The sequence below is a fragment of the Harpia harpyja genome, chromosome Z (genome assembly GCF_026419915.1).
Source record: "Harpia harpyja isolate bHarHar1 chromosome Z, bHarHar1 primary haplotype, whole genome shotgun sequence".
Lineage (NCBI taxonomy): Eukaryota > Metazoa > Chordata > Aves > Accipitriformes > Accipitridae > Harpia > Harpia harpyja.
The window spans coordinates 101,228,848-101,246,542 of record NC_068969.1 but is presented as its reverse complement, the minus strand read 5'-3'; the positions used below and the strand labels follow the sequence as shown (position 1 = coordinate 101,246,542).

The 17,695-nt window shown below is 40.0% G+C and overlaps 1 protein-coding gene across 1 annotated transcript in view; it reads right to left on the bottom strand.

Annotated features, from left to right (window-relative positions):
- Positions 1 to 17,695, bottom strand: part of OXCT1 (3-oxoacid CoA-transferase 1) — an 87,110-nt gene that overhangs the window by 57,983 nt on the left and 11,432 nt on the right. Inside the window, exons 4-7 of the mRNA XM_052777041.1 lie at positions 11,184 to 11,319; positions 7,806 to 7,955; positions 5,958 to 6,064; positions 1,255 to 1,315 (exon numbers count right to left, since the gene is read on the bottom strand). Coding sequence (XP_052633001.1) covers positions 1,255 to 1,315; positions 5,958 to 6,064; positions 7,806 to 7,955; positions 11,184 to 11,319 — 454 coding nt within the window. The remainder of the gene's footprint in view (positions 1 to 1,254; positions 1,316 to 5,957; positions 6,065 to 7,805; positions 7,956 to 11,183; positions 11,320 to 17,695) is intronic.

Here is a 17,695-nt window from a genome sequence, read left to right as displayed (position 1 = left end):
CAAGAAAATTCTACCCTATCACACATGGAGAGAAGAGCAGAAAGAGAGAATGAGATGGAATGTAGGTGGAAGGCTTTGATCTACTTAAATTCTCTAAAAGCCAGACTGAACAAAGTATGAAGGACAAGTGACTAGAAGGAAAGGGAATCATGAAAGATTCTTTATTTAATTTTTATACGGAAAAATATTTTAAACCTTTTTTGAAAACCAACTGTGAAAATTCATGTACTGTTGCTGAATTGTCACTGTAAGACGTGACAAATTCTATGGTATTTTTTGCCATAGTTCTGTAAAACACAAAGAAATAACTCAAGTTCCCAAACGTATTCTCCAGAGATGTTTATATAACAAATATATTTTCCAGGTAAGATTTTACCAAAATAAAAAACCAAACCCAAAACCCAACCCCAAACAAAAAACCAAACCAAAACAAAAACCCTGAAGAAACACAAGCCTCTTCCACTTAGAATTTACTAGAAATAGTCTAGAAGAGTTTGTCTTGATCTTATTGTCAAACCATATTTAGCTTTTATTAGGCATATAAAAAACTTACCAGAGTCACGAAAAAGCTAACAGAGAAGTCTATCTTTTAGATATTTCTATGGCTTAACCACTCTCCAGTCACCAATATATTTCCAGTGTAGGCTGCTCCATGATTTTAAACTTACTGTTTTAGACAGCAAGGAAAAAGGACAAAAAGATTGGAAGAAACTTCTAGATCATCTAGTTCATCCTCTTTCTCAAGGCATAACCAAATGTCTGTATCTCATTCTGGACATATTCTGATATTTACATAATTTATTAAATTTTAGAGACCGCAACTGTGATAGCTTCGTGATTTGCCCATTCTATGTTGTTATGTACTTATCCTTATTATCAGGCAGCTTTGCATAAGGTCTTATGTGAATCTTCTCAAGCACAGCCTAAGTCTACTGTTTCTTTTTTCATCCACGTATTATTTTATTTAACAAATCTGAAAGCTGTTTTCCTTTCAAAGGCTGATCACAGTGAACATGAAGTCCTGGCCAGGATCAGCTGAGCAGTAATAAACTGAGGAACCATGGTGAACTAATCACTAAAACAGAGCACAGTGTTAGGAGTAGGCAATCCAAGGAGACAGGTTAGACCACCGTCCCTGGCATGAAATCCCCCAATGAGTAAAGAAAAGAAGAACTCTGTCCCCAGAATACTATGCAAAACAAAGGGGTTTGTTGACTGCAGGGGTATAGGGCTTACTATGTTTCAATTCCCTACCTCTACCACAGTTGTCTTGGCAGCTTTGCACATAGGTTGGTTGAAGTTTCTTGCAGTTTTCCTGTGAAAGAAAAGGAATAAATATTAAAAGTTGTAATAGTACGAGAGAACACTTTTCAGAGATAAGCTACTACAAGTATCTCTGTAATATAAACATCACAAATCTCTTCTCCAAATAGCTACAGGACTAATAAAAAAAAAAAATAGGAGGGAGGAAAAAGTATTATGAAATTGTGTAAGATGCATATGAAATCAAATCCTATTTTGCTACATTAGAAAATACTTATTACAGCTCTTTTGACTTTTAATCACCACATTGTTTAATTGAAATTGGGCATGCTACTGATACCTTCACTTATTAGATCCAACAGCAGCAGTAAGCTGGGCTTTGTACAATGTACCTTCCCATTATTTCACTGCATTTCACTGCACAAAGAATGAAATTAATCTCCACAGGGGGACCAGCACAGGGCCTAACAACCTCTCAAGTCCCACATATGCCTTCAGAATTCAGACTAGGACTTGGGATAGCACTCTGCACAGTAGTAAATTTAGTCCAATTCTCTTGATTAAAAAAGCTGTGCCAGTTTTGGCGCTTACTGCAAGACTCTGGCATTCATCCTAAGTATTCCAGTAACAAGAAAAAAGAACCTTCAGGGAATAAAAGTAACACATGACATGTATAACCATGCTGGGATCTGCACTGAGATCCTAATAAGCACAATGAAAAACAAGTGACCTGTGTCAGGCCCTCTCTGTATTTTTCAGAAAACAAACAAAACTGTGTGGCCTAATATTTAAGAAAAATTATGTATATTTTAGCAGGGTTCCACTGATAGCTGCTCAGTATTTTTCTCTTTTAAAAAGCAGGATTCTTGAAAATTTTTCATCAAAATGCATGAACTAGGGTTCAAAACCTCCTTTCTCCCCATTCTCTTTCCACAGAAGCATTTTTTTTTCTGACCATCCTTGTTTCCCAATGCCTGCTCCTCCTTTCTTCAGCCTTTTGTGCGATGACCATGCCTAGTGCTATAGTCATGCTGAACTTTGGGATGCTGCTGCCACCGCGTGGCTTTGAGGGAGGTAGAGCATTGAAATGGCTAAATCCTGAGACTAACGTGCAGGTTGAACAAGATTTCTAGTGCAGAGAACTACAGAATCAAAGCTATACCCAAAGACATCTATCTTGGAGAAATCTTGTTTTATTGGCAATACACAGCAGCTGTGAAGCCTCTAACAGAGGCTACAGAAGGGACAATATCTTTTGTCTGCAGGTCTCCTCTGTGGCTGTGTAAATACAAAAGGATGTAAGAAGCGGAAACCATTAACAAAAAAAAAGACTTGAATTTCTATTCTTCTCTTAGTGCATGAATACAATACTAGCTAGTAGTGATTTAGGGAAAAGTACCCTCAACTAAGCAGAGTAGAAAATGAGAAGAAAAATAGAGTTACAAAATCTGAATTAAAATAGCAGGGGAATGGATACAGATTGGGGAAGGCAGATGTGGAAACAAAGAATTCAGTGTTTCATCCCAAGTGACTACTTTTCCGAGCCAAAGACTTTCTCAAAATCATAGTGGCTGGTCTGCCAGTAAAAGAAACTGATATAAAATTATTTTTACATAAGAGAAAGAGTTACAAGAAAACATTTCAATGTCAAATTAAGACTTAATGGGCTTGATTTGGACCCTATTTATAAAAGCTTAGGCAATTTAGAATGTTCTTGGATAAGTAAAGCTCTTTCTTTCACAAGAAAAAAAATCAAAGGTCTTATTTCTAAAGAACACATCATCCAGAAGAAGAAAAAACAGAAACACTGTACTTATTTTCCAACACAGAATAACGTTCAGGTTTTTGGAGTATGCAATCCAGAAACTAGCTAGCCAAGTATGCCTTTTTATTTTAAGATAGCTTTCTGGACATCTAGAGTCAGCAATGACTACGAAGTCCATTGTTCCAGCAATGGATTCCTAAGCTGACCCAAAGGCATGACAACAGCTTTTCTCCCAAAGGCAAAAGATAGCAAACTAGTTCATAGCAGACTAAACCAATGCACTACATCCACCACGTACCTAATGGTGCAGAGATGAAGGGACACCTCAGATGTGAGATGAATTTATGTATTGCAGAACCACTTGAAGCATGAAGAGATGACCTGACATGACTGTCTGTGACAGCAGGAGCCCTGACTCCAGTTATCCCTTCAACATCTCTGCTTCTTTGTCCAGAGTGTACTTTCATCAGCACCAAACCACACCTCCAATTGTAAAGTGGCAGTATATTTTGCTAGAACAGCTCCAAAGCAGAATGGTACCAGATGAAAAGGGAGGGGAGCCAAAGGAGGTAGAATATCCACAATAGCCACGGCACTCCCTGGTGTTGTCCCTCACAAGCAAAGCTCCAAAGGAGCTTAAGACCTGGAGATGCTCTGTTCCACTAAGTAGAACTAATACCTGCATCAGACTAACAAGGCAAAATGCCTATATATGCATCCTTTCAGCTGGCACAGGAACAAGGTGGGATTATTTCATTATGTTTGAGGGAGTCTTGGATTATTTGCCTTGGTAATGGTGCACTATACCTAACAATTATTGTCTACTGGGCCAGACACAGGTCTTGAGGCAAAAGCTGTGGTGCAGAATAGTCCACCACAGCATGCTGTACAGAACAAAAGAGCTAGGGGACACAAAGTATCATGTAGAAAACTCTGTTTAAAAAATTGCTTTCTAAAGGAGCTGGTGCCATTTTGGATCCCCAAGAAAAATATAACTTCATGTGTAAGACTAGACAAAAAACCCTCATGCTGGCCTGTGGTCCAAATAAGTCTCCCTAAAGTACACCCTTTAGATTTAAAAAAGCTCTTAGCTTAAGGGTGATTAACAGTTTGGCAGACACTCCATTCCTATTGGCTCCACAGATACCAGAGTCATGGGAAACACTTTATAAGTAGTACCACACTGCTGTGAAAGTGGTGGCAGATGTGAGCAAACACAAAGCCTATGTCTATCTAGGCATACCTCAGCAATCAGAAGTCACATAATAAAAAAAGTATGGAAGGGTCCCACTGGCAGTGAATACATACTCAGCACGTAGCACAATGTCAAAAATACATTTTCCTTCTCATCCTGTAGATAACGGAACTATTGCTGTTATATTCTAATCTATTACAATTTCCTCCTCTGCTGTTTCCCGCAGGCTATGAGATGGGCCCATGCTTCTCTGTTGTAGGCCATGAGGTAACCTGTATCTCATCCAAAACCAGAATGGGTCACTGCTTATTATGAGAAAATTCTTTGAAGCTAGCAATACTCTACATGGAATAAGACACTGGATGATGATGTTTCCACCTTTGCTTAGTTACACTTGAAAGGAGTCAAGATTTTTAAGTCTCCACTCCAGATGGAAGTAGTATCTGGTATCAACTGTATTGCGTGAATGTGGGAGACATACGAAGACTTCTGAAAGGAACAGGAAGGAGAGGGAAAGGTGTAAAGAGAGACCACAGGACATAAAGGAAGAGGGGGGAAAAAGCGAGAATGCAGCCAGGCTGTTTCTGTGGAGACTGAAAGAATTTTTCAGAGAAAAGTAAGCATCAGTAGACAGATATGGGGTAAAAGTACAGACAGTAGAGGCTCAAGATCAAGCAAAGACAAGGTCAAGGAGGAAGACTGTTTCCTGTATTCCATGTCTCAGAGTCTAAGGAAAGCAGTTTAGCAGCCATCAAATTCATGAGCACGCACACAATTAAATTCAGTTTTCAATCCAAAACCATCATGTTTTGCCAGCGGGCAAGCCAGGATATCAAGAGTTGGGTAAAATAAAAAATTCTTTCTTAATTTTCAAGTATTTAAATTTAATATTATTATTATAAGATATATAGATAAAAATTTATGTGAATTCATGCATATATATACATATATACACAAAGAAAAGCATTACTTTATTGGTATTATTTTATCTGCATATTTTTCAGTTGCTTTTTCAACTCTGTGTTTGTTTTAATACATACAAAGACAGACTGCACCATTCAGCATCTTGTCGTAAACTGCAACTGATTGCCATAACAGTTACCTTTTCATCTGATAGCCATAAAACAAACAAATAAAAACCAGACGTTAAACATAAGCAAACCTCTGCTGCTTCAGTTCAGGACAAACCTGAGCACAAATATAGCAACTCAAATAAATGATGTTATCACTAGTGCAACACCCAAACTTATTACTACAAAAAATGTTTAAATTCATATGATGCCTCCCCCTACACCACTGAGATCAAATCGACTTTAAACATACTTTTCTGGGGACAGAATCAAGTTTTCCCATCACTGATTGGCCAGGAGACTGACTTAGCTTCTTTCTCTTCTGACATACACAAACCTGTACTCCTTGGGTCAGCCTTCAATTACGCAAGGAAAAGGACCCAAACTAACATCAATATTGAAATGAACAGAGTGTCACTACATTTCTCCAGAGTCATAATGACATCGGTCTGCTATGTCTCATTTTTAACTACCAATGTTTTATTTCACAGCTATGTTTGAAAACTCAAAAGTCATTAGAAAAAGCAATATTTTGGGTTTTATAGCAGTATAACTTGACAGTAGGGAAAGGCAATATGAAAGAAAGTGGAATCAGTAAAACATTATTTTGCCATCACACGGGAGATCATTAAAGAATCTTTTCCCGTTGGTAAACAACTCATACCTGAAAATGATGTTTCCTGCACGATCAGCCTTCCATGCCTTCACTAGAGCAAAATCTCCAGTAATTGACTTCTCCAGAATAAAGTGACGGCCATCAAACTCTCGCACCTACAGAGAAAAGTACACGACTGAGATGTACATTTCTTCAAGCAGACCCCCCATGTAGTATTTATTTTATGGGGTTAATTTTACAGACTATTATATTTAAACTTCTTTTTGTACTACATAAAGTTTTATCTGAAAAACTGTAGCTCAAATGTGTAATAAGGGAGAAGCAGATAAAGGCTGTAAACCCCAGTTTTATCATAGTGTCTCTGTTTCGTGAAACAGAACAAGAATCAGATCCATATTCCTGCTGCTCCATCTACTGGAATTAGACATGCTTTCTCCTGCACATCTACCAGCTAACAAAAAACTGAAGTGCTAAAGCAGAACTGTTGAAAAAGATCATAATCACTGCCCACCACCAGAAACCCAAATATAAACCAAAGTGGATTTGAGACAGACTACTCAAATCACATCATCTGACAGGCTGAATTTCATTTGGTTTTCTCTGCATTTATGATCAATATTTGTAATGATACGTGCCTGAAGCCAGAATATGTAACTGACGAACAGTTAGTATTTTAATCCCATATAGAAACATGAAACAGCACTTCTCTTAACAATGTAGAAGGTTAGAGTATACAGAAATACTAATTGAGAGCTATTTAAAATTGCTGAGAGGGGGAGGAATTATGACATAAGTGTATCAGAAGTCAGTTTTTCGGTCCTGTAAAAGGAGATCTGAGCTTTTATAAAATGACACTTGCATTCAAAATGGATTTGGAGAATGGATTGGATCAAATCATACTAGTCATGTTATTAGCCCCCCAAAAGACTGAGGAGAGTAAGGAAAACTTTTCCACTACTGTTAGAAGTAGAAGAAAAATGTTATCAAAATCATAAGTTATTTAATAAACAAAACTTTCCTTCAAAAGGTAAAACATAATAATGACATATTCAGTAAGAAAATTAAGGAAAAAAAAAGACTAAGTAAATGATTAGATACCGAAAATAACCATGTATAAAATATGTGAAAACCAGGGGCAGAGGGGGTGGGCAGAATTACCTTTACCCCAGAGATGTTCTTGAGGTAGAATTTAATGCTGTTTGCAGCCTAATGGAACATACAGCATTAGCCCCATCCGTTTCTTCAAGTACCATTATGGCACTGAGAAATCTCTTCCCTTCTCCAAATTCTACATCCAATTTCAATATGAAGCCCTTGTTTCTCACTTGGAAGCCACACTCTTTTTATTTCTGTGCGATTCCAAATATGCAGCTTAAATTGCATTTCAACTGTTGGCAAATGCGTTTCCTGAAATGTCAACTGAGCTCTTCCCTGCTTAATAGGAAAATGTCCCATCTCTTCTAATGCTAAAGCTTCATGTACAGCTGCAGGGCTACTTACTCCATACCACAGTATTTAAGGAGTACCTGCCCTACTAATAGAGGCTGTTCTCAGTCTGTACTCTGCACTGCAGTGGCCTGGTCCAAGATTTTGTCTGAATAACCTGGTCAGAGAACTGTCAAACGAAGAGTAACTCAGCAAGGTAGGTTTTCACTTGGACCAGTTCTTGATGCTAAGTCACCCTAAAGCTGTAAAAACTTTTCTAACACATTACAGAGGACAGAAGTAAGCAGTGGGAGGAAAACTAATGTGTCTGGTACCACAGACATCCTGTTAACCCAACATACGAAGGTTAAACTTGGCCAAGAGGTGCTTAAACTACTGTTTATCTTGGAAATATGTAAGAAATTCTGTTTTCAAAGCAGAAGCCTTCCTAGTAACAAACTGGCATCTTACCTCTCTTGGCTGGCTGGCAATGGCAACGGTGCCATCAGTGTTGTATTTGATAGGTGCACCCCCTTCCTGCACCAGCGTCCCATAGCCAGTACTGGTGTAAAATGCTGGGATTCCTGCTCCTCCTGCTCTAATACGTTCAGCGAGCGTACCCTATGGGAAAATATATTTAAGAACTAGTCATTTGGGAACAACAAATCAAACTTTGATGAATGGCTTGCATGAACTTATTTTTATATCCTGTCATTTGGAGCTTTTTCTTCTGAACTCAGCAGACCATTACATCTATTTCTTCCTCCCATTTTAGCTCACCTTTGTGGGATTGGTACTGGATATGGCAAGAAATGGTTCACACATGGCCATAAATTGCTCAAGAGCACACCATCACACAACTGCCTTTCAACACGCAAGCCTCAGCACTTTCCTGTGCCTCTTCTCCTTCAGCTTGTTTCCCAATCCATTACTCTGAGCAGAATACAAAGTTCTTTTTCTCCTTCCCACCTGGCTACGTATTCTCAGTTTTTCTTTTATAACAGTCCTACATATTTACTTTTCATTCTCCAACATCTTAAGATAAACTTCATACCTCACTCCAAGTTGAAACAGCCATGCACAGCAGATTGAGAAAGGAATCTGGGTTGCCTATGCTAATACCACCAACAAGCTGACAGAACAGCATTTCTACTCTATTTGACCACCCCATCTGCACTCTGCTCTATGTTCAGCTGTACCACAGATATTAACAGCCCAAATTCCTCATCAGCCTTAATTACAGACTTATGGCCAAAGTCTGCCTGCTTTTCAGTAGTGTCCTTTCCAAATTTTTTTTATATTTTTCTGGGTTCAAAGCAAGACAAGACTGTCATGGTCAATTGTCTAGCTTGAAGGCCTCCAAGACATAGGTTGCATTTTCCCCAGTTATCCTGCAAGAAACACAATGACTTCTGGTAGGTTTACAAAATGGCGGCAAGAGGCATATGTGAACCATGCAATGATACAAAGTCCCGTGTTCCAAGCAGTCTTAGCATTTCAAGATCTCACCATGACCTCTCCCTTACTGTGGAACAAGGACACAACAGCCCTCCATTTTGCCTAAAGTCATACCAAACTTGAAGAACCTTTTCCAAAAGGTTGTTTTATCGTGACACAAATATTTCAAATCCCCATATCTCCTAGCAAGTCATTAATTCACCTTATTGTTTACCATTGCACACCGTAGACCCAGTATTTTCATGCTGGATCTACATAGCTTGTCTGTGCAGTCCACAAAGCCAATTACATGTCTAAGGAGTTCAAGGTCTTCTGGATGAAAGCACTGAACATTAAGTACAAAGAAGGAAAAAACAAATTGTGAGATTTGTGACTTTTGAAACATGAGAAGCGACAAGTGCCTGGTTATTTCCATGTCAGCTGACTGGGTATAAAAGGAGCTTTTCTGCCCATCTCTGGGATTCTAAGAGATATTCCCAAGCAATGGAGCCCGAGACTCTCTTCTCCATAAAAACTTGACTGTTGCTTTTCCCAGAGACTTACATCAATAGCTGTTTAAAGCCCAAAGGTTATGTGTCACCTTTAGAAGTGCAACACGCTAACATGCTGTAGGCTTTAAAGTTAGAGTACTAATTACACAAAACTAAATCTCAATAGAATGTGACTGATGCTCATGATTTTAGTATCTCATTGCATTCTGGCCATTTGGGTAGCTTGGCAGTGCTAAAATAATTAAAACTATGGTGCTAAAAAGTAAAGTTTTAAGTATTGGCTCATAACACTATGCAGAGATTAATTTACTTAAGATTTAATGAACAAGCCCTGAAGAGTTGTCTCACAATGAACTGAAATCTCCTAATTTGATTCCTACCCACTAGATGGCAGACAATCCACAGGCAACATCCCCAGAAGCACAAGAACTGCCACCAATATGGGAATTCAGCAACTCCCTTACTTTTTCACCTTATATGGGCCACAGTAGTGAGCATACTTCGTGTGTTTTTCTACAGTCTGGGAGGAACTACCAAAAATCAAACATTGTACAATAGAATATACATGTGTGTGTGTATATATATATACTTGAATGTAATGTAACAAGCCATAAAAGGAATTCACACAATATGACCAGTCGCAGTCTACAGCCCATGATCCTAAAATGGTGTATTGGGTTTGCGTGGCAAGGTTTTGGTAGCGGGGGGGCTACAGGGATGCCTTCTGTGAGAAGTTGCTAGAAGCTTCCCGTGTCCGCCAGAGCCAATGACAGCTGGCTCTAAGACAGACCCGCTGCTGGCCAAGGCTGAGCCCATCAGTGATGGGGGTAGCGCCTCTGGGAGAACGTATTTAAGAAGGGAAAAAAAAAACCCTGCACAACAGCAGCAGCAGTCAGAGGAGAAAGAAGTGAGAATATGTGAGAGAAACAACCCTGCAGACCCCAAGGTCAGTGAAGAAGGAGGGGGAGGAGGTGTTCCAGGTGCCAGAGCAGAGATTCCCCTGCAGCCTGTGGGGAAGACCATGGTGAGGCAGGCTGTCCCCCTGCAGCCCAGGGAGGGCCACAGTGGAGCAGATATCCACCTGCAGCCCGGGGAGGACCCCACGCCAGATCAGGTGGGTTCCCGAAGGAGGCTGTGACCCCGTGGGAAGCCCACACTGGAGAAGGCTCCTGGCAGGACCTGTGACCCTGTGGAAAGAGGAGCCCACGCTGGAGCAGGTTTTCTGGCAGGACTTGTGACCCTGCGGGAGACCCACGCTGGAGCAGTCTGTGCCTGAAGGACTGCAGCCCATGGAAAGGACCCACGCTGGAGCAGTTTGTGAAGAACTGCAGCCCGTGGGAAGGGCCCACATTGGAGAAGTTCATGGAGGACTGTCTCCTGTGGGAGGGACCCCACGCTGGAGCAGGGGAAGAGTGTGAGGAGTCCTGCCCCTGAGGAGCAAGTTGCAGCAGAGACAATGTGTGACGAACTGACCCTAACTCCCATTCCCCGTCCCCCTGCGCCACTGGCAGGGAGAAGGCAGAGAATTCGGGAGTGAAGCTGTGCCTGGGAAGGAGGGAGGGGTGGAGGGAAGGTGGTTTTTTTTAAGATTTGGTTTTATTTCTCATTATCCTACTCTGATATGATTGGTAATAAATTAAACTAATTGCCCCAAGTTGAGTCTGTTTCACCCGTGACAGTAACTGGTGACTGATCTCCCTGTCCTTATCTCAACCCAAGAGCCTTTCATTATATTTTCTCTCCCCTGTCCAGCTGAGGAGGGGAGTGATAGAGTGGCTTTAGTGGGCACCTGGCGTCCAGCCAGGGTCAACCCACCACAGAAGGCAAGTGCCATCTGTCTTTACCGCACATCTGCACACAGGCAAAGGATTGCAAAATAATTTTATAATTATTACCTTACCTGAGGTGTAAGCTCAACTTCAAGCTCACCAGATAAATACTGGCGTTCAAATTCAGCATTCTCTCCAACATATGATGACACCATGCGTTTTATCTGCTTAGTCTGAAGCAGAAGACCAAGTCCAAAATTGTCAATGCTGTAGAAAAAGACAGACAATACCCAGCATTTATAAAAGTTTTGCTGTATTTAAAGCACTTGATAAACTTTAATGACTTAACAAGTAGAACAAAGTTATCTTTAGATGTAAGGAATTGGAGACAAAAATAAAATTCCAGCTTTTACGGGGGAAAACATCAAAGCTACAATTAAAATTTAGGAGTCCAGTGCTCAGACCTTATCTCTTCCAAGGCACTGATTACATTCAAAACTTCCTTTTAAAGACATTTCACATGTAACAGCTACAAATACCAGCTTAACAAGTAGTGTTATTTTACATATCTGCTCCTTTAAAAAGCCTTACAAATTAATAAAAAAATCACACATGGCATAACCTGGCTTTGAGTGAACAAAGACTTATTTTTGTTTAAACTCTTGCTCCCAGGAAAAAGGCAAGTGATTGCTTAGCAGCTCAAGGAGAAAGGCACAGTCACATTTATAGTGCTAGTTTGTATATAAGGTAAGAAAATATTTGTATTTAAATTTTCTTATTACAGGGAATAATTAAATTTCTTATTCAGAAATTGCCTACTCCAGCAAAAGATATTAACACTGCATTCAAGATTTTCTCATCTGTGTCATATTATCAGCTTAAACTGAATGCCAAAGATAACATACAATGTAACATACATTTTTCTTGTGCCAGTGCTTCTAATTCTGATATCCTAAAGACATTACTCTCTATTAGTCTTTAGTATTTTTGTGATGTTTCTCCGCCTATATTGTGTAGTGACGGGACAGGAACATATTTCAAGAGTTCTGTAAAAAAAGCTGTTTCAACTTGAAAAAACATGAGGTTAAAAACTAAAAATGGAAATAAACAGAGCTGATATTACAAAGGCATGTTTCTTTCACATTTCCAACACATTATGCAGGATGTTGGCAGACTGGTACATGTGTACCAGTACATGTGTACACTGGTACAAGCTCCTCTGTCTCTGCAACATATGAGTGGAGAACTCAGACCTTCCACTCCCACTACGGGAAAGATGCCATGATCCAGAAGCACTTCACAAAAAGTGATGTGTATCTGCCACTAGTTGTCTCAATTCAGTATGACTTAATTATCCACACAATGGCTTGATGTCATGGTTTAACCCCAGCCAGCAACTAAGCACCACGCAGCCACTCACTCAGTCGTCCACCCCCCACCCAGTGGGATGGGGGAGAAAATTGGGAAAAGAAGTAAAACTCATGTGTTGAGATAAGAACAGTTTAATAGAACAGAAAAGAAGAAACTAATAATGATAATGATAACACTAATAAAATGACAACAGTAGTAATAAAAGGATTGAAATATCCAAATGATGCACAGTGCAATTGCTCACCACCTGCCGATCGACACCCAGTTAATCCCTGAGCGGCGATCCCCCGCCCTCACCCCCCCAGTTTATATACTAGATGTGACATCACATGCTATGGAATACCCTGTTGGCCACTTTGGGTCAGCTGCCCTGGCTGTGTCATGTCCCAGCTTTTTGTGCCCCTCCAGCTTTCTCACTGGGCATGAGAAGCTGAAAAATCCTTGACTTCAGACTAAGCATTACTTAGCAACAACTGAAAACATCAGTGTTATCAACATTCTTCTCATACTGAACTCAAAACACAGCACTGTACCAGCTACTAGGAAGACAATTAACTCTATCCCAGCTGAAACCAGGACACTTAAGATTTCAGGATAAGAAATATTGAAAAATATTAAAAGAATCCTTTAAGAAACCAAACCCAGTATCCAGCATGCCATAATTAACATGCACATGTGCTTACAATATATGCATCCTATTGAAAACATCACTCCCGAAGAAGAGCTCCAAAAAGGTCATCTGTATTTTCTAATTCTGTTAATTGCTTTAATGAAATATACCCCTTTCCTATGTAAATCTCACCCTTTTGGTATTCTTACACCACCATGTCTACAACACTGCTTCCTTCTTTAGGTACTGAAATGAATGGTCTTTCCACCAATGACCAGATGGAAAAAGTTATGCATCTGACTACTTTCCCTCTATTCTCCCTCCTTATTCCTTACGCAAATTATCAGCAAGTATATCCCCTAACCCTGGTGTTATAACCTATGGTGATGGGGAAAAAAAGAATGTAAAGAAGACGTGTAAGTACTGTAATACAAATCTATACTCCCCATACAAAAAACATTATCTTACTCAAAAAAGGGAAAAAAACCCAACTCAAAAATCAAGAAATGATACTCAGTGAGCTGACAGGTATTTGTTTTGCACATTAAATCAGTGTAGATCAGAGGAAAGAACCCACTGAGCAACAGTCAAACCTCACTTAATGTACGTTAATACTCCACCACTTCAGAATCCATGTCAGACATCCCACGTGCGACCTCCTGGCACCCTTTCAAAAGGCCGGATTCAAAAGGTTTACTATTATACAGTATTCATTTTCAAATATAAAAGTGGTAATGATGAACCCACTTTTACAACAGCACCACTATCTGCTTGCTTGCCAGCACCAACGTCCCACAGCATGCGCTGCAGTGCTGCATGTGACGGGAGAGGGGCTGAGCAGAGCAGTACCAGCACCAGCTCTTCGCCTCCTACCACAATACTCACAATAGCTGCATGCACAGACATGCAGTCAGAAAGACTTCTCAACTGCATGCATAATGAGGACTATTTTGAGGTTACAACTATTTTAGGAAGATAGTCCACTTCTATGCATAGTCAGGTGTTTTAGAAACTGCATGAGAGGAAGTGAAACAAGCTTCTCTGATTCGGTTCTCTGAATTTATTCTGTATTCTCTAGATATAAAGAACTTGCCTTATTATAAAAGCTTGCTCCACTCTCCAACTCCGACTTATTAAAAAAAAATTAAAAATCTAACTCTGATGCAATGTTAAAAGTGTTGCAGTGCCGAAGTCTTGAGCATAAAATGTGTGCTGCCTGGAAACAACCTATATTTCTAACTCCCCACAGGAAAAAATTCCAGCAGTTTGAAACTAAAAGAGCTGGGAATAGAGTAGAAAAAGGAGTCTTGTGGGCAAAGAAAGGGATTAAAAAAAAGAATAAAAATAAAAATGCCAGAATTTCCTGTATCAGGTCACTCAAAGCAGGACAATCCCTCTCACAAGAAAACCATCAAACCCTGACCTCTCATTATAAAAGGTAGCAAGCAAAGGTAACAGACCAGCCAATATCTGATGGCAGTTTAATGGGTTTGTATGACTATGTGCAAAAGTACAGAAGTTAAACAAAACTGTGCAGTGCTTTGTAGTGCAAGAACAAGCAGGGGCAGCCTGAACTGCTTACAAACCAGTTTGCTACTTCTGCCTATCATTCAGGTGGTTAACACTGCTCTTACCATTGCAAAGCTTGGAAGCTATCAAATAGAAACAGGCAGACATGAGATTTCTGCATGCAGACAACAAAATTCTGAGTGCGCATTCATGTGAGAAAGGGATGGCAACAGAGGGTCAACAGCAGATTTGTAATGGTTAAAGAAATTTCTGTCTCATTTCACTAAGATCTATAACCCTTCCTCCTACAGTCTGAGAAGCAGCTACTGGAGGACATCGTCTTTAACAGGATTTTGCGTATCATGCTGCAGGATCCCGTGCAGGATCCCATACGGGTACACTTCCTTCCCTCATATATTACAGGCAGACTATCTTCTCTCAAACAAAACTTAGTAGTTACAAAGTTCCCTATAGCAATTAAACAGAAAGTTGCACAGAAGTTACTCTCTGTCACATCCCATGAGACATACTCATGTCTCATCCCAAGTTGTTCTTCACTTCTTAAGCCACTCTTTCTGCTCACCTCAAAGGCAGTCAATTTATTCAGAAATAAAATTGCAGTGATGATCAGTCACTGAGCACACAGGTCATACAACCTTATTTCCCTAGCATAATGAGAAGAGGAATTTTACCTTCAGAAAGTCATGCACCAAGAGGCTCTGTCTGCCTGATAACAGAAAATGACTTCAATTCCCAGATGCATTCATCTTCAGAGCAGCATCACAAAATCCAATTGCTGTTACTCATCTTACAGGTTTATTTTAGATGTAAATTTCTTAAAAGAAATCTAGCACTATCCATCTTTTTTAAGGATGCAATCTGCATTCAGGTTTCCAGCTAAAATAACTTTTGCTTTCCATGCACATCAGCTTTCCTTTCATCTCCCCCCAAAAACTCATTCTGAGCACTTCAGCCTATTTTACATTTCCTATGGGGTTTTTGTGTATTTGAATGTCCTAAGAAACCACCATTTCACATAGCGGTGAAAATGCGGTTCTCGCTCCTGTTCTCCCTACCCTTTGCTCTCCAGAATAAAAATAAAAAACGATTTCTGGTTTAGGGAAATTTCTTTCAACATAACATTTTTTTATGGCAATTGTTAGTTATTTGTTCTCCCTTTCCATATTTTGCTGCTTTCTTGGTTGTGTTGTTTTAGGCACAAAAGTTACTTTGAACTTTTCAGCTTAAATTATGCTTATGCTGAAAATGTTACCCCTAAAATATCTGTCTTGCAGGCAATGCCCTTCCAAACAAATAGTAACCACAAAAAGAAAAAAAAGATCCTTTACTGAGTGGACGGAAAGAATACATCCTGTATATCTATTTTAAAAGCTGGATTCAGTCCTTTAAAAATTTAAACAAAGATGAGCTCAATAAAAATGTGTTGCCCTAGATAGAAAGGAAAAAGGCATGGTGGAAGTTGATATAGCTGTTATGTGTGGTGCTGGAAAAGGGAAAGTACACATTAGTGCTAGACAGAGAATGTGTTCTTTTGTGCTCAAAGTTGTTAAGATTTGTAGAAGTTTCCCCATTCTGTATTAGGATGAAATCTGAATCAACAGAATATATGAAACACATATAGGAAAAGAAATGTAACCTGGCACTCACCAAGAACACAGGTGACCCAAGTTCCCCATTCTACTTATGCAGACAACAAAAATTAAGGAGGTCTGGTGGTTTAGCAACACGTTCCTTCCTATTGTTTTGTCCCTCTCAGACCTACAAAACCTTCCTGTCAAAAACTAATGTCTGCTTTTTCTAATAAAAAAATTAGCCAAAGACGACTCCCAGCCAGATCTAGCTCACATATCTCAAGTATACTGGAAGCAGTCAAAGGCAGCATGTCAATGTTGCACTCCAGATAAACAGTAATTTGCAGCTCTCAGACCCTTCTATTTGGTGGCTTAAGCAAAACACATTCTATAGCATCACAGGGAAGAAGGAATTACGTCAGTTTCCAAGCTGATAAAAGCTTCACACACCAACAAGCCGTACACAGCCCGATGGAAGTAGGGAATAGAAATTTGCATTCTTATGCAGAAAAAAGGAGACCTGGAATGCAACACTACTCTGGCAAGAGACATAAGATGGCTTTGGGGGGGGGTTTGAGTAAAAGGAGGAAATTACACTCTCTTCTCTGTCTTTCTAAAGACATTTATAGGTATCTAAGAAAAGTGGGGGTGGTCAGGACAGACTGGCTGCCCTTAATGGGAACACTGGAAATGGTGAGCAGCCTCAATTAGCATGAGGGTTTCATTCTACATGTCTTAAAGAGAAGTCTTCCTCTATACCCATTGTTCAAAGATTCTCCAGGACCTGCAGTGCATATTCCTAGGAGATCCCACCAAGACCAGAAGTCACTGGTTATGAAAGATTAACTTGAATATTTGAGGTTTGGAGAACTAAAACATGTTGGCCAAAGAGGAGCTAACACGATGCCCTATGTGACCTTTCTCCCCTCATATGGGAAGGTAACTACATCACCCCTGAAGACTATGGATTGAGAAAGAAAAGCATGTAGTAAGAATCCTGGGGCAAGGCTCCACCTCAAGCAGAAACTAGAGTTTCCTGCAATTTGCTGCAAAAAAGCATATTTGTGGTTGGTCCTACTCCTGGAGAATGCTTTATGTAAAGACCCTAGGCAGCTTCTGGAGATACCAGAGCAGTCCCTCTAGGCATTCGGCAGGTCCGAGTGCCGCACAACTATGCATGCAACTTGGTAACAGATGGACCTGTTCCAGAGCTAGAAATTTTCCTGGCAAGAGGCTAGGAGTGGGAGAGGGAAACAATTTCCTCTATCATTCTGCACTTAAAAGTGGCTTGATCTCATCTGTTTTACTTTCTAACAGCAGCTTTTCAGTCCTCAAAAGGGTCTGCTCCAAGTTACATGCAATTACATCTCCCAGTAAGTCCACACTTCCTAGAGAAGTCCAGATATGCTTCCCGACTAAAAGGAATGCATCAATCACTACCTGTCTGGCATGTCTTAGTAACACAGCCTTAAGCTTTCAGGCTCACAGGGGTGCCTGACTATAGCATGAAACTTTACCAACATGAAAAAAGGTTATGTGGCTGAAGATACCATCTGAGTTC